This window comes from Desmodus rotundus, chromosome 11, assembly GCF_022682495.2.
Source record: "Desmodus rotundus isolate HL8 chromosome 11, HLdesRot8A.1, whole genome shotgun sequence".
NCBI classification, from domain to species: Eukaryota; Metazoa; Chordata; class Mammalia; order Chiroptera; family Phyllostomidae; genus Desmodus; species Desmodus rotundus.
Genome location: NC_071397.1, coordinates 549,509 through 573,547, shown reverse-complemented (window position 1 = coordinate 573,547; position 24,039 = coordinate 549,509). Strand labels below are relative to the sequence as shown.

The 24,039-nt window shown below is 49.5% G+C and overlaps 2 protein-coding genes across 3 annotated transcripts; one reads left to right on the top strand and one right to left on the bottom strand.

Annotated features, from left to right (window-relative positions):
- The first annotated feature begins 9 nt into the window (after nt 1-9).
- GNL1 (G protein nucleolar 1 (putative)) lies at nt 10-9,759 on the top strand. 2 transcript variants are annotated; one of them, XM_024557874.2, is made up of 12 exons: nt 10-148; nt 563-728; nt 1,036-1,172; nt 1,332-1,483; nt 1,600-1,671; nt 2,635-2,842; nt 3,000-3,095; nt 3,495-3,689; nt 7,828-8,006; nt 8,082-8,244; nt 8,471-8,611; nt 8,988-9,759. In XM_024557874.2, the coding sequence occupies exons 1-12, from the start codon at nt 76-78 to the stop codon at nt 9,230-9,232; spliced, it is 1,827 nt and encodes a 608-aa protein (XP_024413642.2). In that variant the 5' UTR covers nt 10-75; the 3' UTR covers nt 9,233-9,759. The 2 variants fall into 2 exon arrangements, with proteins under 2 accessions (XP_024413642.2, XP_053769702.1); XM_053913727.1 differs by lacking the exon at nt 8,471-8,611.
- An 11,756-nt stretch (nt 9,760-21,515) lies between these two features.
- On the bottom strand, nt 21,516-23,120 carry RPP21 (ribonuclease P/MRP subunit p21). The gene is made up of 5 exons (XM_053913523.1): nt 23,006-23,120; nt 22,834-22,934; nt 22,659-22,741; nt 21,789-21,914; nt 21,516-21,644 (listed from the first exon to the last, which is right to left on the bottom strand). The coding sequence occupies exons 1-5, from the start codon at nt 23,060-23,062 to the stop codon at nt 21,562-21,564; spliced, it is 450 nt and encodes a 149-aa protein (XP_053769498.1). The 5' UTR covers nt 23,063-23,120; the 3' UTR covers nt 21,516-21,561.
- Nucleotides 23,121-24,039: the final 919 nt, after the last annotated feature.

Sequence of the window (24,039 nt, the reverse complement as noted above, 5' to 3'; positions counted from 1 at the left end):
GGCTGCCCCGGCAAGGGGAGTCAGTTGAGGCGGCGGGAGCTCGGCGGAGGGCGGGCCAGGTGACTGGTCCGGGCCATGCCGAGGAAGAAGCCCTTCAGCGTGAAGCAGAAGAAGAAACAGTTGCAGGACAAGCGCGAGCGGAAGCGAGGTCAGTGCGGTAGCGAGAGGAGGGGGCGGGGCTCGGGCTCCCGCACAGCTGGAAGGAGGGGTGTGCCCTCTGCACCTCTGGGGGGCGTGGGAGGGTGCGGTGGCGGCGCGCCCACGCTGGCGGGCGACTGCGGCGGGGATTCTCCCATCCCAACGCCCTTACGTGAAAGGGGGGGAAGGATGGAGAGTTGGGGGAAGGGAGTCCCTCTTGCTCGAACGGGCGCCATCCCCGCAGATCCAGGGAGGAGGAGTGGCCACCCCTGTGCACATCCGGGAGGGTCCTGAGCAGGTTGTGTGAGAAATCGGGCCTCAAAAGAAGTCGGGGTGCGGTGAGGGGGAGCCAGGCCGCCTGGGGAGGGGATCTTTTGGCTCCTGAGAGCCGACCAGCACTGGCGTCACCGGCTCCTCCCCGCAGGGCTTCAAGATGGGCTGCGATCCAGTTCCAACAGCCGCAGCGGGAGCCGGGAGCGGCGGGAGGAGCAGACCGACACCTCGGACGGGGAGTCCGTGACCCATCACATCCGTAGGCTCAACCAGCAGCCTTCCCAGGGTCTGGGCCCACGAGGCTATGACCCAAATCGGTGAGAGTGGGCCTTCCCTGCTTACCAGGAAGTCGGACCGTGGGGGGAAGCCGGCTGCCCCGATGAAGGCTTGAAACGGGTGGGGCTGGGATGCCGTGGTTCTCTGCGGGCCGCAAGCTTCCCTTCCGGAGCGGCGGGAGAGTTTGGTTTTAGGAGGGTGAGAATACTACGTGAAGGAGGGACTTGGGGGAGGGCCGACTCAGAGGAGGCAAACAACCTTGGAGAGCAGCTTAGCGAAGTTGTCTGCGCAAGCGGGGAGTTCGTGGCCACAGGACTGTGATGGATGCCTTGGTCCTTGTCCCCACAGATACCGACTGCATTTTGAACGGGACAGCCGGGAGGAGGTGGAGAAGAGAAAGAGAGCAGCCCGGGAGCAAGTGCTGCAGCCCGTCAGTGCTGAGGTGCTGGAGCTGGACATCCAGGAAGTCTATCAGCCTGGTTCAGGTGCGTGAGAATTCAACACCTGGATGTTTGGGACAGGCAGTGGACTGGGGCAAGGAGTGTGGAAGAGTAAAAACGGACTGTGAGCAAGGAGGGGTCTGGGATGCACTCTGGAGTCCTGAACTGTTCTCAGACTTACTTGGATTTCTCTGGATTTTGCAGTTCTGGACTTTCCCCGCCGTCCCCCTTGGAGCTATGAGATGTCCAAGGAACAACTAATGAGCCAGGAGGAACGGAGCTTCCAGGAGTATCTTGGGAAGATTCATGGGGCTTACATGTCCGAGAAACTTAGCTACTTTGAGCACAATCTGGAGGTGAGAGTGGAAAGGGGCCAGGAGCAGAGCCCAGTGACCTAGGGTCAGATTGGCCTGGAGTCGGGCAGGGAGCGGACTCTAGGCTCAGGGTCTCTTCCACTGACTTTGTCTTTCAGACGTGGAGGCAGCTGTGGCGCGTGTTGGAGATGTCTGACATTGTCCTGCTTATCACTGATGTCCGACATCCCGTGAGTATTGGGAGGAGGCTTCTTGTGGGGTGAAGGGCAGAGGCAGGAGCTGGGAGACAGAGAGGTACCCCCTTCCTCTCTGGTCTGCTGTGTCCTGTGCTGATGTCTGCAGTCACGCACTCGGTCCTCTGCTCAGCAGGGCCATAGCCTGTCGCTTCCTCCCTGGCCAGCTGACTCTCCTCTTGGTCATTCGTTTGATGAAGAACCACACAGCCCGCCCTGGCCGGTGTGGTTTAGTTGGTTGTCCCGTAAACCAAAAAAAAGGCTGCAGGTTTGATTCCTGGTCAGGGCACATGCCTAGGTTATGGGTGTGGTCCCCTGTTGGGGCGTGTGTAAGAGGCAGCCCATAGATGGTTCTCTCTCACATGGATGTTTCTCTTCCTCCCTCCCTTCTCCTCTTCCTAAAATCAATAAGCATGGCCTCAGGTGAGGATAAAAATTTAAAAAAAAAAAAAAAGTAAGAAAGAAAGGAAAATCGAATATCCTGTTTCCCAGCCCTTCTGAGCTAAACCAGTAGAAAATCCCAGAGTAGAGTTCTCGGTGTAATGAAGGCATCTGGGAGCTTCCCCTTTTCCTGCTGCATCAGCGAGCTCAGGACTCACCTGGAATGTGGGAGTGGTGGTCAAGGCTCTAAACTCTGCTCCTGGGTGGCCCTTGTGTGGATCTGCTTTGCGGCTTCACTGTTGTCTTCCAGTGGGAGGAAGGGAGGTCTGTGAGGGCTGTTAAGAGGACCTCTATTGGAGGTCCTTAAGGAGTTGTACACACACTCCTACGCAAACACACAGGTATTACTTAGCTCCTGTTTTGTCTTTCTAGTTTAGTTGGGCTGATTTACCCTTTTTGCCCCAGGCTCTGCTACCACCAGGGTTCTGTCTCCTAGCTGTGAATGCTGAGTGGGGAGCTAGAGGCAGAGAGCTCTGGGTTGACCTCTCATTGCTCATCCCCTTACCAACCCTATCCCAGGTTGTGAATTTCCCACCAGCACTTTACGAGTATGTGACTGGAGAACTTGGGCTGGCCCTGGTGCTGGTCCTGAACAAGGTGGATCTGGCCCCACCGGCTCTCGTGGTTGCCTGGAAGCATTATTTCCACCAGCACTTTCCCCAGCTCCATATCGTCCTTTTCACCTCTTTCCCTCGGGACCCCCGCGTCCCACAGGACCCTAGTAGTGGTGAGTGGGCAATGAAGAGGGCAGCATGGGAGAGGTGGCGTGGCAGGGGACAAAGGGGACAAAAGAGAGGCTTGTTGACAACAAAGCACCTGATTTTGGACCTGAGGGTGGTGGCCCAGATGGGGTGTGCTAACCCTTTTGGATCCTTGGATCTCAGTCTTGAAGAAGAGCCGGAGGCGGGGGAGAGGATGGACTCGGGCCCTGGGGCCGGAGCAGTTGCTGAGAGCCTGTGAAGCCATCACCGCAGGGAAAGGTTTGTGCCCCTTAGAGGGAGATGTGGCAGGCCATGGGGGAGATCCGAGGCCCAGAGTGATTTTGCTCACCTTTCTCGAAGTCAACTCCTCTATTACGGACACAGGCGAGGGGCCGGGGGAGGAGTGGAAGACTGGCTTGGGACCGGAGAGGCAGCAGGTAGGCAGGAGCCCTAGTGCAGCTGCCGTCAGGCTTCCCAGGACTTTTCAGAAAACTTTGACAGAGAAATGCATGTGATTCCAGGGCGGGGCCAAGTGAAGGCTAGGGAGTCATCTGTGGCACAGGTTGGCACTATCCAACTCCAGAGGGTATTGGTTACGCCAGCTGTGCCATCATAGTATGCGCCGTGATATATGGTGGCCCTGGGGAAACCCTCTTTGTCTTCTCCTTCCCTGAGCAGTGGATTTGAGCAGCTGGCGGGAGAAGATTGCCCGTGATGTGGCTGGGGCCAGCTGGGGCAACGGCTCTGGGGAGGAGGAGGAAGAGGACGATGGGCCAGCAGTCCTGGTAGAGCAGCAGTCTGACTCAGCAATGGAGCCAGCCGGCCTAACCCGCGAGCGCTACAAGGATGGGGTGGTGACCATCGGCTGTGTGGGTAAGAACGCTGTGGCCCATGCAGGGCAGCCCCAGGATTTGGAAAAGTGGGAAGCTGATCTGGGCTCACCACCCCAGGGAGGCTCCAGGGTCTCTGGAGACCCTCTGCTGCAGGGGAAGGATCATCGCCTGAGTTAAATCCCACTGCGTCTCAGTTGTTACTGACCTTGTGGAAGAATTTGCTCGCTCTGAGTAGGTACTTTGACTTTAATGATGAGGACCGTGATACCCGAGTAGAAACGCATGTGAGGAATGAAGGAAAGAGTATAGAGAGGGTCTAATGAAGCCTGACAAACAGTGACAGTAAGAACAATAATCGTTAAAGTTTAATGTTTATATGGTCTTCCTATGTGCTAGGCACTGTTCTAAGTGACTTATGTGTATTAACTGTTTCAGTTGTGCTAATTAGTCCGTAGTAGAGTGGTCATTAAATCATAGGAGGAGCTTAGCAAATGTTAGTTTTTTTCTGCATCTTGACCCTTTAAATCTGTTGTCAGAGAGAACCTTCCCTTATTCCAGAGATTTGTCTCTGCTCTTGGTAGGGGAGAGAGGGGCCCAGGACCCCTTTTCATTTTGGGTGCGAGAGATGAGAAGTGGTTCTGGCGAAGACGTGGTACTGAGGTATCGTTTTAACCGGAAAAGGCCAAGCCCAGTAGGAGCTGGGGAGAGCAGAGTAGTTGGCTCCTTGTTCGGGATGAGTCTCCTTTTCGTCGGGGAAACGGCCTGGCTGCTGACAGGCTGCCCCTGTTCTGGTCATCGCCCTCTGGCTCCCCTCCCCTGACTTGGGGCGCAGCTCTCCATCCCCGGAGGCCCCGTGCCCCGTCTCAGCAGCCTGCGTTCAGGGTGGTGTGGCACACGCCACCCTGGTTTGGGGCCGCCACGCCGCTCTCGCTCATCCACTCCTGAGCACCAGGCACAGGTGCTGTGTGGGGGAGGGGATCCTGCCATGAAAATGAGACAGGCCTCTTCCTTTTTTTTTAAAGAGGGGAAGGGAGGGAGGAAGAGAGGGAGAGAAACATCAATGTGTGGTTGCCTCCTGCATGCCCCCAACTGGGGATCTCGCCCCCAACCCAGGTGGGAGTCGAACCAGCGACCCTTTGGTTCGCAGGCCCACACTCAACCACTGAGCCACACCAGCCAGGAAGTCCTCTTCCTTTACAGAACTGTTTTCTTGTGAATAAGTTGAGTCATTGTTTGAAGTCATATTTAGGGAACAATGAAAGGGGACAGAGAGAAACTTAAAGAGGAGGGGTCCTTCTGGAAAAATTCCTAAGAAAAGCCTGGAGCGATGAAGAGAAGTGGCTGTGGAGATGTGGGGAGAGGGCCTTCTGGGCCAAGGATAGTAAGTGAAAGGGTCTGGAGGTGGGAAGGAGCTTGCTGACCGTGGGACCAGCCAGCCAGATTGGAGTATTGGAGCCAGAAAAGAGGACTGGGGGTGAGGTCAAAAAGGCCGTCAGGCACCATGTCATGTATGGCGCTGTGGCTGAGAGTTTTGGATTTATTCCTAGTCTTACGAGAAGCGAGGGGTGGGTGGGCTTTGAGCAAGACCGTGGGCAGTAAATGGGGGGGGGGGCAAGGAGGGAGCCGAGGGTGTTTCAGAGGCCATTGCAGTGGACGTGCAGGGTTTGTCCTGAGCACCTGGGGTCCTGGGACAGGGAGACTGGGAGAGGGGCTGGCTGGAGGGGTGTGGCGGGGGAGGGGATTCAGACATTAAATTTGAAAAAAATTTAAAAATGTCCCTAGTGGAGCCCTAGCTGGTGTGGCTCAGTGGACTGAGTGCTGGCCTGGGAACCAATGGTCTCTGGTTCGATTCTCAGTCAGGGCACGTTCCTGGGTTGCAGGCCAGGTCCCCAGTAAGGGGTGCATGAGAGGCAACCACACACTGATGGATATTTCTCTCCCTCTTTTTCTCCCTCCCTTCCCCACTTTTAAAAAATGAATAAATACAATCTCTAAAAAAATATATCCCTAGTGGAGATATTGAATATATATCAGCCTAGAGCTTAGGGAAGAGGATTGGAGACTTGAATTTGGGACAGATTTAAATTTGGGGAGCCACTAGTGGGTATAAATCAGGGGTCCCCAACCTTTGGGCCACAGACAGGTACCAGTCGGGGCCTGTCAGGAACTGGGCTGCACAGCAGGGGTCCAGCTTGAATGCAGTGTGCTTGAATCATCCCCAAACCATCCCCACCACCCTGGTCTGTGGAAAAATTGTCTTCCATGAAACTGGTCCCGGTGCCAAAAAGGTTGGGGACCGCCTGTGTAAATGGTACTTACAACAGCCATGAATTGGGGGCGGTGTGGGGGAGGAGCTAGGTGGAAAGTGGAGGCCAGGCTGGTATTTAGAGGTTGGGCAAAGGAGGAGGAAACAGGGATCCCCAGATGTCAAATGCAGAAAGTTTCTGGAGGGGGAAGGAGGGCTCAGCTGTATCAAGTGTTGCGGACAAAAACAGTGAGATGAAAGCAGTTCACTCAGCGAACTCGGCAGTGTGAACGTGAGTGGTTTCAGTGGAGTGGAGGAGAGAAAGCCAGATTGCTGTAGGCCAGTGAGAGAATGGACAACAATGTGGTAGAACTTGTGTGAGACAGGAGCCAGACACACTGTCTCCACATTGCATAAGTCCATTTGTGTGAAGTTCAAAAGCTACAGGACTGACCTGCATCGCTCAGGAATACACAGGTCATAAAACTAAAACGAAGTGTAAGCAACAGAATCCCTTATCACTCAGGGTAAGGCTGAAAGAGAGAGAGGCTGCTGATGAAGGGACCAGTGGGGCCTCTGGGGATGCATGTCATGCTCTGGGCCCAGGAGCGGGTGATACGGGGTTCATCTGGCACATTTATGTTTTGCGCATTTTTGTGTATGTACAGTTTTTTTTCCAAACTCTAAGAGAAAGTTTATTTAGAAAGTCACAGAGGTAGAAGAAGTGAGCCATAGAAGAAATGGGCTCAGGGAACGAGTCAGCAAAAGAAGGGTCATTGGCGCCTGGGGGAGGAGGGAGAGATACGGACAGTGAGAGACAAAGAAGGAGAAAAAAGGAGACGTGTCTGTTACCAGTTCATAGTCATAAAGGAGACGGCATGAGTAAGTGGTGACCAACAAGCGACAAGTCTTTGAAGGTGTTTCACTAGAAAGGGGACAGAGCAATGGGGCTGGTGGGTGTTGTCAGAGGAGGGCTGTTTTCTCCCTCCCCCCCCACTGTGGAAAGGAGATACTTAGCATCTGTAAATGGGGTGCAGTCATCATGGTAGTGCCTCTCTCCCCAGCTGCACTCAGCTGCCAGGAGTAGGTGTGGGAAGATTTGCATTTTGTAGGATTGGGGCTTTGCCAGGTGAGTACAGTGGAGGGAAGAGGTGGGACCAAGGGGTTCAGGTCTGTGACAGGGATTGGCTGTAGAGTGGGACGATGGAATTGAAGTTGGGAAAGAGGGAAGTGAGGACATGAATTGGGTGTTGAATAGAGTTCCCATGCTAGAGTCCTTGTCCAAGTGTGATTAAAATGGAGGAGTCAGGATAAGGGGTCTGGGAAGATGGCATGTGAGGTCAGAGAGGGGGATGCTTGCAGCTGAGACTTTGGAGGTGTGCAGTCACAGGCTCCAGGCCACGACCCCAGGAATCTGTATGGAGCTGGGGCGGGGTGGAGGAAACGGTCTTTGGAAGGGACATCCTGGAGCTGAGAGGCCAGCGTGCGGGTCTGTGCGGGAGTGAACGCGGTGCCCTGACAGGAGTGTGAGCCAGCCCTCGGTCTCCAGGCTTCCCCTTGGAGAACTTGGCATAATCACGAGAGGCGCCTCTCACTGGGGCTGGGTGTTTAATCCACTGTACGCACCGACCCACGCAGCTGCGTTTGTTTCTTATTTAATCTCGACTGCTCTGAGGTTGGAGGTACCTGCACAATAAGGTGAGGAAGCAGAGGCTCAGAAAGTTAAGTCAGTTGCCTCAAGGTCACAAAGCTGGTAAGTGGAGAGGCCTGGATTCAACCCTGGAAGTCCAGAGCCTGATCTGTGACTTGCAATGTTAAACTGCTTCCTTAATTCCTGAGCCTTCGCTCCCCCTTCATCTGTACACACAGCACCACATCCTTCCCGTCACAGAGTGAGGATCTGCCAAGCGCTAACTCTCCTTGCTCTCCTCAGGTTTCCCCAACGTGGGAAAGTCCTCTCTGATCAACGGGCTGGTGGGGCGGAAGGTCGTGAGTGTCTCCAGAACCCCTGGCCACACCCGATACTTTCAGACCTACTTTCTGACTCCCTCTGTGAAGCTCTGTGACTGCCCGGGCCTCATATTCCCCTCTCTTCTGCCCAAGCAGTTGCAGGTACGAGGGCAGTGTGGGGAAGGAGGGGGAGACAGGAGACGGAGGAAGGAGCTGAGCCTTCTTGTTTCCTCTCAGGTTCTGGCAGGGATCTACCCCATCGCCCAGATCCAGGAGCCCTACACTGCTGTGGGCTACCTGGCCTCCCGGGTCCCTGTGCATGCCCTGCTCCACCTGCGCCATCCAGAAGCTGAGGACCCCTCTGCAGAACACCCCTGGTGTGCTTGGGACATCTGTGAGGGTGAGTTCCACATGCCTGGTTCCTCCCTTTGCCCTTTACTCTGCCCTGTCCCCTCTCCTCTCCTCTCCTCAGATGTTCTGTCATTGACCCAACAGCTGGCCACCCCTAGATTTCTGTCATAGGACAGCAAGATCTCTGGCCTGGAATATTCTAGAAAACTGGAAGGATCATGTTAGGGAAGTGGGGTTAATGGGCTTCCCTCCCCATTATGCTTTTTTCCCTCCAGCCTGGGCAGAGAAACGTGGTTACAAGACAGCCAAGGCAGCGCGGAACGATGTGTACAGAGCGGCCAACAGCCTCCTGCGGCTGGCACTGGATGGCCGCCTCAGCCTGTGCTTTCATCCCCCAGGCTATAGTGAGCAGAAAGGTCAGCTCACCAGGGTGCCTCCCAGCCCCGCTGTAGTGTAGGCAGGAGAGGGTGGGCTTGTGGCCACAGAGCTGGGGCAGACCTGGGTTCTACACCTGTCAGTCGGCTCTGTGTTACTACGTGTCTCTGAGGCCGTTCCCCGATCTACAAAATCAGGGTGCCAGCTGCCCCCGCTGACATGCTGATAGACTGGAGTTGATGTGTGCAGAGCGGTTCAGGGCCCAGCACGTGGGAGGTTGAGTGAATGAGTGAAGGAATACATTCCAGCAGCTACGAAAGTTACTTTTATTCTTAGTCTTTGCCTCTTCCCCATCTTCTTCTGGCTTTAGTTCCCTGTTCAAAACTCTTCTCTGTTCTTCTTGTTTTGGTTCCCCAGGCACCTGGGAATCCCATCCGGAGACCATGGAGCTGGTGGTTTTGCAGGGCAGGGTGGGGCCAGCAGGTGACAAGGAGGAAGAGGAGGAGGAAGAAGAGCTTAGCAGCTCCTGTGAGGAGGAGGGAGAGGAGGACCGGGATGCGGATGAGGAGGGGGAAGGGGATGAGGACACCCCGACCTCAGCTCCGGGGTCCAGCCTGGCCTCGAGAAACCCTTACGCTCTGTTGGGTGAGGACGAGTGCTGAGGCCGTGCCCTGTGCCGTCTTTCCCAATGTCTTTGCTTTCGGACAGACCTGGGGGTATCTCCCTTCTACTGCCCCGATTGTGAATAAAGATTGTCTGCTTGGTAGCCCCTTCCCCACACGGACCGAGGTGAGAGCAGCTCTTTGAGACTGACAGCTGTGGGAGGCTTCTCTTCTCTCTCTCTGTGCATTCTCTCTGCAAAGGTCAGGTTCTCTTAGGAGTTAATTCAGTGGGTTCCAAGGCCCTGAAACCTGCTTCCTCTGCTCAGTCTGCCACGCGCACCTGAGGAATGCCAGTGTCACCGTGGGGAGCGCCGGGCGCGTCAGGCTTCTAAGGCCTGGTCTGTATCCAGCCCCCTTTCTGAGTTCCTGCCATACCCTCTCAGATTTGAGCAACAGCCTTGGGTGCCTCTGCTGCCAGACTGGGTTCTGCCAGAAGCTCCTAGGAGGAGAAGCAGAAAGAGGTGTCACAAACCTGATGTCTCCAAGTGAGATTTTTACAGGATTCATTAAAATCCAGCAAATATTTACTGAGTGTTGACTGTGTGTTGGGACCTATGCTAAGCACCGAGCCTGTAACGATGCATAAACAGGGGTCTGACTTGAACTGGTAGCCTGGCCGTGACCCAGACCCCATTGTCATTATCCACATTTTTGGATTAGGAGGAATGTGTAATGTTCTCCAGATTCTTGGGGCTCAGACAGTATAATTCTAGAACTTACTGTTGATGAAAATATTTAGTTAAGACTAAATGCTTGTGAAAATGTTGATTAAACGTGTCCAAGTAGAGTCTTAATTACTGGCAAACAGATAGTGTGCATGTTTGTTTTATTTTTTGTTTACTTTTTTATCCTCACCAAGGACATTTTCATTTGCTTTTAGAGAGAGAGGAAGGGAGACAAAGAGAAGCATCGATGCGAGAGAAGCATGACTCAGTTGCCTCTGTGGCCCCTGGACTGGGAATCCGCACTAGGATCTGGGAACGTTCGCATCTGGACTGGGAATGAGCCTGCCACCTAGGCATGTGTCCTGACCAGGAATTGAACCTGCAACCTTCCGGTTATGGGGCAATGCTTTAACCGCCGAGCCGTCCTGGCCAGGGCAGTAGTGTGTATATTTATCATTGAGCAGACCAGCCTTTTAAGTAGTGTTCAGTTTTATTGTTTAAAAGCCTCAGTATGTACTGAGGGTGTATGAGATTAAGAAGGGAGGGCACAGAACCAGCGTCCTGAATCCCATTTTCCCTGATTTGGGGGCAGAGCCAAGGGGACCTTGTGCTGGGTCTGAGGTGACTTATGGAACCGTGTGCATTGCAGCAGTGAGCAGCTCTTGTGAGTCAGGGCACCTGAGGCTCTGCTGTGTGTCTCCTTTGTCAAGCAAGCGGCTAGACTCCAGGATTTAAGTTTTTGGAGAAAAGCGAGAATGGGTTTTGTTCGGTTGTCTGCCATGGTGTTGTCTGGGTTGGGTGGTAGCAAAAAGTGGTGTTTGATGGGTTGACCATTAGTGTAGGGGTAAGGCTAAGGAGCAGTACCAGATTCTTTCTCTTCACCCAAGCATCCCATTCAGGTCCCGGGTCACTGGGCAGAATGCCAGCAAAGACGCCGTCAACCTAGGAGCAAGAGAAGCTGAGGTATTGGGGCCACACGTTCCGTCAAGCACTGCCCTTTGCTGGTCTCTGTGAGGGCGTGAGTCCGGGGTCTGCACTCCAGTGCCAAGTTTAAGTACTGCCAGTCTGTGGGTGTGCTTGAAGGTTGCCTAAAACATGCTGTAAAAGACAAAAAAGTCCAGGTTGAGAGAAAAACTTACCTGCCTTCCACTGGGGCTCTTTAGTCTCAGTGCTGGATCTTCTGATGGAAGAAAACAGGTCAGCTCAGTGTCCTCTAAGGGTTTGTGATGTTCAGGAAAGTCATCTCAAAATGTGGGAAAAGGAGAGAAATGAGAGTTTATTTTCCCTTGTTTTGTTTTTTGCTGTCTCATGAGTGTCAGCAGGGGCCCTGGGGAGAGTCTGGGGCAGGATGAAGGTTTGCGACCTGGAACAGGAGAGAAGGTTGAAGGGGGGGCATGTTCATGCCGAGAACCTGGAAGCAGGAGCTCTAACGTCCCTAAGGGGCAGGGCTAAATGATTCATTCCCAGCCCCGCCATGACTCACTGACTGTAGGGAAGGAATACTAGGAAAAGAATGATCTTGGCAACAAACAGATTTGGGAGGAGAAGGATAATAATACCCTGAGACCAGGGCCTGAGGCTGAGGTTGAAACCTACAGAAAGGGATAAAGGAAATTAGGGGCCTTACCTCCCTCCATACTGAAATACCCAGGGCCCTGTCCTCACACCCTTCTTGGGTTATGGCCACTGTGGGGACACCTGACCAGGGAGGTCTGGGGCTCTGGTAGTTCCCACAGCTTCTGGCCAGTCTCTCGATGGAGAGAAACCAGTACATCTCATTTATGCTGGAATTCTATTTGGATATTGAGCAAGTTTTTTCCAAGCTTCCTTTTTTTCAGACAGGTCTAATCTTGTATCTGAGACAGAGTAGCCATGTGTGGTCTGGGTAGTTCAATGACCTGGGCCCCCTTTTCTTCACTTCTTAAAATCATTGATGCAACCAACAACAATTGGTTGAAAACCAATGTGCCAGATACACTGAGTTCTGGGACAAAAAAAATTGAATACGGCATAGATCTCACGGAGTGGGTCAGCCAGACACACAGCAGTAGTAGTAGTAGCAGTAGCAGTAGTAGTAGTGATAATAATGATGATGTGACAGTTCTATAGTACTGTATAAATTAGGAAGTAATTACGTGTATCCATTGAGCTGCCATACTAAGTAAGGTACGTAGGACATAATCATCCCAAGGACTCATTCACTCACTGAACGTCTGTTGAGCAATCGCTGTCTGCCAGTTGCTGCTAAGTTTGAGTGATACAGAAACGGCCCTCTGTGGAGCTAACAGTTAGACAGACACTCACAGAAGTGGGGTAAGCGCCCCGAGAAAGGTGGTGCAGGGTCCTGTGGGGCAGCATGGGCTCCGTAAAGGAGGGGCCTTAGGGTGCTAATTAGGAAGGAGTGGAGGACAGGGCTGGAAGTATTTGCACAGCAAGTTATGTATGACTGAGAAGGCAAATTAGTTGTCTGTGGTAAAGAATTGCTATGGGAACACCCAGCATGGGCTGCTAAGCCAATCTTCGTGAGTCAGAGGAAAACTAGAGCAGAAAGTCCAAGCTGAGGCCTTAAGACTGAGCAGGACTCAGCCAGGTGTTGTGAGGGGAAGAGCATTCCAGAGGGGAGAGCAAAGACCCGGGAACAAGCGCATGACAGCTTTGGTAGACTTAACTGGCTCAATATGGCTGGGGCAGAGGGCGCAAGGGCGATGTGGGGTCAAGGTAGAGTCAGAGGGATAGGCTTGGGCCAGCTCTTGCTTGACCTTTTCAGCCATGCTAAAGATGTAGGCTTTATCCAGAGGAACACTGGAGGAACTTAAGCCCAAAACTAAGAAGAGACTTGTGCCTTAGACCATTCTGGTGGTTGTGTGACGACTTGTTTGGAAAGGGGGGAGATCAGAAGCTTTTGCAGCCATCCCAGGGAAGGACTAGAAACCAGAATTAAGGTGCTGGCAGATGGAATAGTTTTACGGGATACTCAGCAGGTAGAATTTGACAGGTCTTGGGGATTGTTTTGCTGTGTGGGTAAGGTAGAGGGACAAGTCAAGAGTGCACCCCATGTTTCTGGCTAGGCAACAGGGTGGGCGGTGGGGCTGTTCCCTGAGACAGGGTTTATACAAGTTGGGCCTGGGGGAAGAGAGGTGGTGGCTGCAGACAGAGATTTGGGTGTTATTAACATGTAGGGGGAGGAGAATAATGTTGTCCACAGAAAGTGTAATGAGAAGAGAAGACAGCTGAGGGAGAAAGAGGAGAACATAAAGAGGAGGGCAGGGAAAGAGAAGCCAGCACACAGGATGAAACCTCGTGAGATGTATGGTGAGAGCCAGGGGAGGAAGGACGGGAGGGCGCAGTGTGGAGTGCTGCTGAGGAGTAATGTCATGAGTAGTGACGAGTGTCCGCTGGATCTGGCAACTCTGAGCCTGCAGCATCCTGGTGGGAGCAGTTCCATTGGATGGGTGAGATCAGACACACTAGATGTCAGGGGGTTGAGGAATATGTACAAAGGAAGGAGAGGTAGAGGAGGAAATTTTATAATCTTCAATAAGTTTGGTTGTGTTTGCAACAAAAGAAAAATGGAGGAGAATATATATGGACTTGAGGAACTACTTTTTTTTTTTTTTACATAGAAAGTTTTGAGCATTTTAACAAAACTCCCCAAAAACAAAAGCCCAGGACCAGACAGCTTTACAGATATATTCTACCAAACATTGAAAAACCTATTCTTGGACTATTCCAAAAAAATTGAAAAGAAAGGCACCCTTCAAATTATGCTACAAGGCCGACATTACTCTGATACCAAAACCAGACAAGAACACTACAAAAAAAAAAAAAAAAAAAAGAACTACAGGTCAATATCCCTGATGAACATAGATGCTAAAATTTCACAAATTTCTAGCAAACCAAATTCAACAGCACATTAAAAGGATAATACACCATGATCAAATGGCATTTATATCAGGCATGCAAGGGTGGTTTAACATCCATAAAACAATGTGATTCACACCATCAATAAATTTAAGGAAAAAAATCATATGATTATCTCATTGGAGGCAGAGAGGCATTTGACAAAATTCATTCATTTATGATTTAAAAAACTCAACAAAATGGGTGTAGAAGGAACTGACCTCAACTCGATAAAGGCTGTGTATGACAAATCCACAGCTAACACCGTACCCAGTGGTGGAAAGCTGAACACTAAGATCAGGAACAAGACAGATGCCTGCTCTCACCACTATTATTCAAAATAGTACTGAAAGTTCTAGTCACAGCAATCAGGCAAGAGAAAGAAAGAAAAGGTATCCAAATAGGAAAGGAAGAAGTAAAACTGTCACTATTTGCAGATGATATGATGTTATAGAAAACTGAAGAACCCACAAAAAAATAGAACTAACAAAATCATTTAAGTAGGATGCAAAATTAATATACAGAAACCTGTCAACATTCCTATACACTAATAACAATCATGAGAAATTAAAAAATCTCACAATTGCATACAAAAGGATAAAATACCCAGTAATAAATTTAACCAAGGAGGTGAAAGACCTATACTCTGAAAACTATAAGACATTGAAGAGGATACAAATCAATGGAAGTACATTCCATGTTCATGGATTGGAAGGATTAATATTGTTAAAATGACCATGCTAGCCCCGGCTGGTGTAGCTCAGTGGATTGAGCATGGGCCTGCAAAACAAAGGGTCGCTGGTTCAATTCCTGGTCAGGGCACATGCGTGGGTTGCAGGCCATGTCCCTAGTGGGGGGCGCTCCAGAGGCAACCACACACTGATGTTTCTCTCCCTCTCCCTTCCCCTCTCTCTAAAAATAGAAAGAAAAAATGAAAAAAAAATGACTATGCTATCCAAAGATGTACAAGTGCAATACAATTACCAAAATAACAATGGCATGCTTCTCAAACCATAACAAATAATCCTAAAATTTATATGGAACCACAAAAGATTCCAAATAGCCAAAGCTATCTTGAGAAGGAACAAAGTTGGAGGTATCACACTCCCCAAACTCAAACTACAAGACTACAGTATTCAAAGCAGCATAGTACTGGCATAAAAACATACAAATAAATCAATGGAACAGAATAGAGAAATAAAACCTCACTTACATGGTCAACTAATTATGACAAAGGAGTAAAGACAGTCTCTTCAACAAATAGGGTTTGGAAAATTGGACAGATATAGACAAAAAAAGAAAAGGAAGGAAGAAACTGGTCTATTCTTGTACACTGTATACAAAAGTAAACTCAAAATGGCCCTGGCTGGTGTGGCTCAGTGGATGGAGCACTGGCCTGCAAACCAAAGGGAAGATCTGCTCCCTGCTTCCCTCTCATCCACCCTTCTTTTCTCTCTAAAAGTAAATAAAACACTTAAAATTTAAAAAAAAATAAAAATAAATTTTAAAGGCTTATTTTATTCTCATTTAAGACAGAGGAGGAGGAGGAGGGGAGAGAGAGAAACATCACTCAGCTGCCTCCTGCACACGCCCCAACCGGGTATGTACCCCGACTGAGAATCAAACCGGCCATCCTTATGTTATGGGATGGCGTTCCAACCAACTGAGCCACTCTGTCAAGGGCAAAAACTTTTTTAAAAAAGGTAAATGTGTGGGTGAAATTGAATGAAGGTTAACTATGGAAAAAATGTCTGGTAAGGTTAAAAAGGATAGTGTGTAAGTTGGGATAAGATAGTTAATTGAAATCTAGATTCTTTACCTCTTTTCTCCACTATAATGTTGGATTTATTTTTTCTATCAGATAAAAATTCAAAAAACTTCTCACTTCTATTTTTATTTTCTTTTGTACATTTCAGCATAGGCATTATAAAGAGAATATTTTGTGGGTCTTTCTATGTTACATCTGACTTATTGCTAGTTTGTTCAGTAACTCAGGTGATCTAAGCTTATAAATAATGAAAGTAAAAATTTAACTGTAGAGTTCGTATTAGTAAGCAGTTTCCCAAAATAAGAATGCCATTCATTGAGCCCTGGATGGTGTGGCTCAGTGGATTGAATGATGGCCTGCAAACACAGTGGTCACCAGTTCGATTTCCAGTCAAGGTACATGTCTGGGTTGTGGGCCAGGTCCCCAGACCACACATTGATGTTTCTCTCCCTCCCTTCCCATCTCTAAAAATAAATAAATAAAATGAAAGGAAGGAAGAAGGGAAGGAAGGACGGAAGGAAGGAAGGAAGGAAAGACACAGGAAAGAAGGAAGAAAAAGAAAAAAGACATTCATTGAGTTTGTGGAACAGGCCCGTGTCTTTCAGCACCATGGACAGCTCTATACTTGTGTATAGGGAGCTAGCCTTTTCTCAAATGGACAGATTGGGATGCCAGATAGGAAAGTCTAAGATCAATTCCAGTGATCATGCAATTGTGATTTTATTTTTTAAAATCTTTTAAAAATATTTATTTATTTTTTGAGAGAGGGGAAGAGAGGGAAAAAGAGAGGGAGAGAAACATCATTGTGTGAGAGAAACATCAACTGGTTGCCTCTTGCATGCCCCCCAACTGGGGACCTGGTCTGCAACCCAGGCATATGCCCTGATGAGGAATTGAACCGGTGGACTTTATGTTCACAGGTCGGTGCTCAATCCACCAAGCCACACTAGCCAGGGCGAAATTGGAATTTTAAATAAAGTTATCAATCACAATCTTAAATACTGGATCTGTCCCAGTTCCAATACTTCATTAGCCATGATACCACTACAATACAAAAGTCTGTTCAGACAGAAGAGGAACTGAATCTTACAGGCAGTAACTCACCTGAGCCTCTCTTCTGCCAGGCCACCTACCTGCAGTGCAATAGTATTCAGGCCAAAGTAAGCACTTCAAGAAGGAGGACGTTAGCCTGGAGAAAGCCCTAGAGAAGTTGAGGGAAGTGAAGATAGGAAAGTCTATTATGTTTAAAACTAGAGGCCGTTGTTAACCCTAGAGAACTGGTAAGAGGGTCAGAGTGAACAGGGTACAGAAGCAGAGAGAATAATGGCCTGAGTAGGGGAGGGTAAGGAGATTGCAGTGGCAGGAACATACTCCCCAGGTGGGAGGTGGTCTGGATGTGTAGGGTGTGAGGAGCTCAGGTATGTATCCCATCTGGACAGCAGGCACTGAAGTCTTTAAGTAGGTCTAGGATATGAAAAAATGCTACGATGGTGGGTACAGTGGCTATAAAGATTAAACAGACACGTTTTCAACGCAAACTGCATGAGCTATGTGGAGAGTTGATAACTTGATGTGAATAGAGGTAAATCCCTTACTTACCTTCTTCAGGTTACATAGCCAGCAAGTGTAGGACTAGGATCTGAGGACTTACTAGATTACGTCTTGGACAAGGGTAGTGTAAGGGACAGAGAGATTTGGAGACAGAAAGTGTCCTCTGAGACCAAGAAAGATGGAGTGTCACTGGGCCTGGAAAAAGCAGAGTTCCAAATGTGGTTATTGTTTTAAATCAACACAGTGGGAATAGGGTTTCAGTCAGTCAGTCAGTCAGTCCACCCAGCTGGTCAGTCAGACTGCCGGTTCAGCTGCCATGGTCCAGTGTTATGTGAAATCAAGAGACTCAGGGATGGCTGCATAACAATGTATCTGTAAGAAACATGTGCATGGCATTCATTGTAGTAATAAATAAAAGAAACCACTTAAATATCAATACGGGGGTAGTTGCATATACAATAAGTAGTAGTATTAAAAATGATGAGTTAGCCCTGATCGGTGTGGCTCAGTTGATTGTCATTGACCCTAAATCAAAAGGTTGCCAGTTCAATTCCTGGTCAAGAGCACATGCCTAGGTTTCCGGTTTGGTCCCTGGCCAGGGTGCTTGCGAGAGGCAACTGATGAATGTTTCTCTCTCACATTGAAGTTCCTCTCCCTCTCTTTCTCCCTCCCTTCCCCTCTATGAAAAATAAATAAATAAATAAAATCTTCTTTAAAATGATGAGTTAAAGCTTATTTTGTTTAACTGGCAGGATGCCCATGATATTACATGCATAAAACAGCAAATAGGGTACTTTGAATTGAAATAATTTCACTTCAAAAAAGCTACAATGTACACAAAAAGGAAAGAAAAATCTTTCACATTTGAAAGAAGTAATACTATCTCTATGTGCAAGTTATATGATCTCGTGCATAGAAATTCAAAGGAATAAACTAAAAAACCACAGGCATAAAGGAATTCAGAAAATTGGCACGACACAAGATCAACTTATAAAAATCCATAGTGTATGAATAAGTAAACCAGAAATGAGATGAAGGAAATAATTTTTACAGTAATACCAAGGAGAATTAAATAGGAATAGGCGTGAGTCCAAAAATTACCCTCACATTTATGATCAATTGATTTTTGAAGATGGTGCTAAGACAGTTAAATAGGGGAAAGAACAGTCTTTTTATCAAATGATGCTAGGACAACTGGATACCCACATGCAAATAAATGAAGCTGGACCCCTACTTCACACCACACTTAACTCCAAATGAATCAAAGACCCAATGTGAGAGCTAACATTATAAAACTCTTAAAACAGATGCAAAAATATAGATAAATTGGATATCATTAAAATTAAAGCCCTTTGTGCTTCCAAAAACACCATCAAGGAAGCAAAGAGGAAATCCTAAAAGAATTTTATTTTTGGCAAATTATACATCTGGTAATGGAAGGACTTGTATCCAAGATATATAAAGAACTGTTATACCTCAAAATCAAATGATAACCCAATTTAAAATGGTCAAAGGATCTGAATTTACAGTTATCTAAAATACAAAAGGCCAGTTTCACACAAAAAGATGTTCAACATCATTTGCCATCTAGGAAATGCAAATAAACCCTACAGTAAGATACTACTCTCCACCCACTAGAATAGGTATGATAAAAAAAAAAAATGTTGGTAAGAATGTGGAGAAATTGGAATTCTTACTGGTGGAAATGTAAAATGGTGCAGTCCCTTTGGAAAAAGAATAGCAGTTGCTGAAGCAGTTAAATATTGTTACCATATAACCCAGCAATCCCACTCCTAAGGAAAACATATGTTCACATAAAAACTTTTACAGTGTTTGTAGCAGTGCTATTCATCATAGCCAAAATGGAAACAACCCAAATGTTCATCAAATAAAAATAAAAAAACAATGTGGCATATTATACACCGGAATATTATTTGGCAAAAATAGAAATTAAATACTAACACATACTACAATGCGAATGAACCATGGAAACATTAACCTAAGTGAAAAAAGTCAGATACAAAAGATCACATATCATATGATTTAATTCACATCAAGTATCCAGAACAGGAAAATCTGTAGAGGTGGAACATACGCTGGTGGTTGCCTGGGCCTGAGGGTCTGGGGTGGGGGGAAATGGAGAGTGACTGCTAATGGGTGTGAGGTTTCTTTCAGCAACACCCTTTTCATACTTCTCCTTCAGCGTAGCAGCCTTCTTTTCATAAGTTTGCTTGGCATCTGCAGCAGTGTCATTCCACATCTCTCCCAGCTTCTTTGCAACATCACCAATGGATAGGCCAGGATGCTCTCCTTTGATTTTTGGGCGATACTCAGAACAAAACAAGAAAAAGGCCAAAGGGGGCCTCTTGGGTGCATTGGGATCCTTGAATTTCTTTTTTGTTTCCCCTCTAGGAGGAATATAAGAAGTTTTCATTTCTCTTTCGTAAAGGGCCTTGTCTGCTTTTGCCACGTCTTCAAATTTTCCGTTCTCTTTAGCAGACACGGTCTTCTACCTCTCTGAGCACTTCTTAGAAACCAGAACGAACGGGAGACAGACACATAGGTATCTTAAGAAATTGGCTCACATAATTATGGCAGCAAAGAAGTCCCACAAACTGGTCTGCAAGCTGGAGACCCAAGAAAGCCAGGGGTGCAGTTCCAGTCCAAGTCCAAAGTCCTGAGAACCAGGAGAATCAGTGGCGTAAGTCCCAGTCCAACGGAAAAGATCAATGTTCCAGCCCAGTTCTGGAGGTCAGCAGTCTGGCGAGCTCAGCCGGTTCTTATGGCCCAGGTTTCACAGGCTGATATCAAGTGCTGCTGAGCTGGACTCTTATCTGGAGGCGCCGAGGGAGAGTCTCCTTCCAAACTCATTCAGTGTGTTGACAGCATTCAGCTATTCGGGCTGCAGGGATGAGGCTCCTGTTCTGTTGATGGCTGTCAGCCAGGAGCCCCTCACAGCTTCTTCAAGCTGCCTGAACTCCTCCTCATGTTGCCCTCTCCATCTTCAAACTGGCAACATACCCATGAAAATGCTTTGAATCTATCTTCTCCTTCTGACCCAGCTCTCCTTCCTCTAGCTACAGAAAGTTCTCTAGGATACATGTTTCCATTGTCTGCTACAGTTGGTCCAAGTAGGCATGAGCGCCAGAAATAAACTGTGAAAGAATAACTCAGAAACATTTAGTTACATACTATTTAGTATTTCCCAGGTGAATAGTTTAGACACCTAAAGGAGTAAGTAAAGATTGAGTCAGGGGCAAAGGCAAAACAAGGATACAGTAAATTGCTGTTTCAGTGGTCCCCAGGGAACGAGTGGACCTCCCAGTATTCATGCCCTGGTGTTGAGTCTGGGCTTGGCCATGTGACTTGCTTTGATCAAGGGGACATTAATTAGCAAGCATGGTGAGAACAGAGGCTTGATAAGTACTTGCACCCTGTCGTCTTAGAAGAAAGTCTAGCCACCTGAAGATAACCATTCCGTGAGGGCGTTAAAGCCAGCCATAGCAAGGCCGTCTGGAGAAGCAGTAGGTGGTGCCATGCACGCACAATGAAGCTGCCTGGGTCTTTCAGACCAGGTCTGAGCCACCAGCTGAGTGCAGTGGAGTGATGCCAGGCGGTGCTATCTGCAACAGACCACCCACCCAGCCACGCCCTCAGACCGCCTAACAAATCACTGTTGATTTAAGCCACAACATTATGCAGTTTTAATGAAGTTGTTCATTTTAATGCAGCAGTAAGTGCAACACAGGATTTATAAGAGAAAGGGGAGAATACTGCATTCTGGGAATAGTAAGTTTTGTTTGTATATTTTTGGGGTAAACTGATTAGTTGGCACCTAGCAACTCCAGGAATGCTGAAAAAAACTATTTTTGTTGTTTATTAATTCTCAAGAAAACCTTGAGGGTATACTTATGGAGCATACTTGAATAATGTCTGCCAGTGTCCTTTTGATACCATCTTTGACCTTGTTAGTTGGGTCTGTACAGTTTCCCTCATTAGAATTTTAAAGAAGAAAAACTCAGAGATTGGAAAAGACAATCTCGAGGGGGCTGAGAGGATCTTAAGTCACTCCCCCCACAAAAATTTCCCCTCATTTAAAAATAGCATCTGTGGCATCAGCAGTCTGTCCAGCCCTTTAGTTGGGAACACCCTAGATACGGAATGCTCGCAGCAGGCTCAGCTCCTTTGCAGACAATCCCAGAGCCTGCGTTCATGGCCCCGCACTGAGAGGGGCACAAGGATCCTGGGCATGTGAGCTGCTCGGTGGGGCCAAGTTGTTTATGGAGATTGGATCGGAGTGGTGGGGGTAGGAGAGTAATAAAGGAGAAATTAGCTGATGACAATACAGACATAAGCAGAAGAAAATGAAATTAAGAGCTGAAATAAAGACTCACCAAAGTGAAACAGAATTAAACTTTATTTATTTGGAAGACAGGGTGGATCCATCACTGGTTACTGGAGCTCTGAGGCTGCACTTTCTCCTCTGCAAGGTGGGCTGTGTTTGGCAGGGACTGTGGTGGTTTGGAATCTGGATAGATGAGCAGAGCTAGAGTTTTCCAAGGCCGTGACACCTCTCATGCAAACCCAGAACTCACCTATGTGTCCTCCTCAGCCTTCTGCCCCCATCACCCCCATCCGCCTGGCACATCCCACATTTTTGTCCACTTCTTACCTGCCTGGCCCCCTAGCTGGGCCTCCGGCCGGTCTCCCCAGAGCACGTGGCCAGGGTCGTTGAGTAACCGCTGGCTGCGCTGGCATGTTAGGCAGGTCTGCACTGTCCAGCGCTGTCCCCTGCAGCCTGGAACGACAGTGGGAAATGGGACGGAGTGCCTCGTTGTGGGAGAGGTACAGGTGCCCTGCACCCAGTTTTGTCCCCACTGTTTTCCAGTATGAATTCCACATCTCCCCCACTTCGAATGCAAATCTGAGAGTGTGAGATCCCCGCATAAACTGTCCATTTCTCGGTACTCTTTTAGGATGAAGTCCAAACTCCTGCACGAGGTTGTACAAGACCTGCCATTTCCTTTTCCAGCCTCACGTCGGCCAGCCTCCTAAACTCTCGTCTTCCTCGCGGCACCGCAGCCTCTCAGGTTCAGGCCAATACACAGGGCTGCAATGTCCACCTGCTACTGTCTCTTCCTATCACGAGCTTCACCATCACTGGCACACGTAAGAGCACTTTACTCCCCAAATTAAAGCATTTTTCGACACTATTTTCTTGCTACGTTAGCCTGTCCCACCACACTGCACCTTCAATGAGAATAATGAATCAGCTCCAATGCTTGGCACATCTTAGAAAAAAACACTCGTTGCACGAATGGCAATGAGTCGTCCTCCACGATGCCCAATAACATCTATTCTCACACACGGGCGAGGCGGCCGCATCCCGCAACATCTCTCCTGACCTGGCGGACTAACAACTTAACTCAAGAGCACCACAGGCCGGCTCCTGGCGCCGCGAATCCCGGAGCAAACGCCCCTGCAAAGCGAGGAGGGGTCCCCTGCCCTGCGGCGCCCCCTCCCCCGCGAAGTGAGCACTCACGTCGCTGGCGCTGCGTGCAGGTCAGGCCTGGGAGGAGCAGCGAGCAGCAGTCGCGGCAGACCGTCCTCTTCACCGAGGGGTCCCTGCGGGCGGAGGGCAGGTGGGCTGCACGCCCGCTCTCCCGCTCCCTCCCCGCACCCGCACCCCACGGCCAGCGCCGCCCCGTGCCTCTCACCTCCGCAGGACGAGCCTCCGGGCAATGGTCCTCTCCGTGTGGCAATAGAACCTCGCCAGCGCCTGGTGCTCCGGGTCCAGCGAGAGCACACAGTGGGCAGCCTAGGGGCGGGGCAGTCACTCGGGGCTGGCGGCGCCGGGGCCCTCCCGGGGCGCCCCCGGCGCTGACTCACCTGGTACAGGAAGCTGAGCCTCTGGAAAGCCTCGCGGTCCTTCACAGGCCCCGCCATGCGGGAATCCACGCGACAGCCCGGGCAGGAGGCCTGCAGGCCCCACCCCTCAGCCGGCCACGCCTGCGCAGCGCGGTGCCTCCTGGGAGCGCCGTCCCCGCCCCACCGTGGTCCCGACTCTGGCGCCCCCCTGCGGCCTCGCAATCCGTCTGCTTGCATTGCACTCCACGCCAGGGTCCCTGCAGGAGGCCCGCTCCCTGCTAGTCTTATTCAAGCCCACGATCAGCTACACTAGGTAACGACTGGAGAGGCTAGCAGAACAGGAGAGGATCTCAAACTGCCATTCATCTTCAGGACAGAGACAGGTCCTTGGCAGCTAGGGTGGGGAGATGGTTCTGTGCAATATATACCCAGACCGACCTTCTGCCCTACTCTCTGCAGCCAAAGGTGGATATCTGGAGATCTACAGGTAGAAGGTACAGCAGTTATACATTAAAAAAAGATCACTGGTGTCAGTGGGAGTGAAATTGGAAAGGATCATGAGGGTGGTGGAGTGGAGGAAGAGGGCTCCAGGCCCTCAGAGAACACAGCTCTTTTCCACTTAACCAAACGCACACACTTCCTGTTGTGCAGTGTGACACACACAGCAGGTGACCCTCAGGAACTCCCAGTCGTAGGTATCGGGACACAGAGACCTGACACCACTATCTCCTGCCCCCGAAACTGCACCCCACCCCCAACACTGACAGACCTGGGTCACAACCCCTCCCCTGACCCTTCTGTGCCCCCTTTGTTCTTTTTGGCATCCTGTTTGCCTCTGCTTCGTAGTTAAGGGCCACCGATTCCTGAGGTCAGAGTAGAGGGATGTGAGCTGGAGGAGCAGAACAGGAATGAACCGAGACAGGAAGAGGGCAGCCTGCGCAGGGGAGGGTGAGGTCTTTCTCCCCTCTCACCCCCCATCAGGCTGGGCAGGGGGCCAGGCCTCCAGCTCAGAAGCAGTGGCTGAAACCTCTTCAGGGATGAGTTTCACAAGTATC

Excerpts from the sequence above, each read along its gene's own strand:
- GNL1 (XM_024557874.2), top strand. The coding sequence starts at position 76 with ATGCCGAGGAAGAAGCCCTTCAGCGTGAAGCAGAAGAAGAAACAGTTG. Across the intron at positions 1,484-1,599 it reads ACTTTGAGCACAATCTGGAG|ACGTGGAGGCAGCTGTGGCG; the intron begins GTGAGAGTGGAA and ends TTTGTCTTTCAG. Across the intron at positions 8,612-8,987 it reads AGGCTATAGTGAGCAGAAAG|GCACCTGGGAATCCCATCCG; the intron begins GTCAGCTCACCA and ends TTGGTTCCCCAG.
- RPP21 (XM_053913523.1), bottom strand. The coding sequence starts at position 23,062 with ATGGCGGGGCCTGTGAAGGACCGCGAGGCTTTCCAGAGGCTCAGCTTC. Across the intron at positions 22,935-23,005 it reads GGCTCAGCTTCCTGTACCAG|GCTGCCCACTGTGTGCTCTC; the intron begins GTGAGTCAGCGC and ends CCCCGCCCCTAG. Across the intron at positions 21,915-22,658 it reads CTGCACGCAGCGCCAGCGAC|GCTGCAGGGGACAGCGCTGG; the intron begins GTGAGTGCTCAC and ends CTGTCGTTCCAG.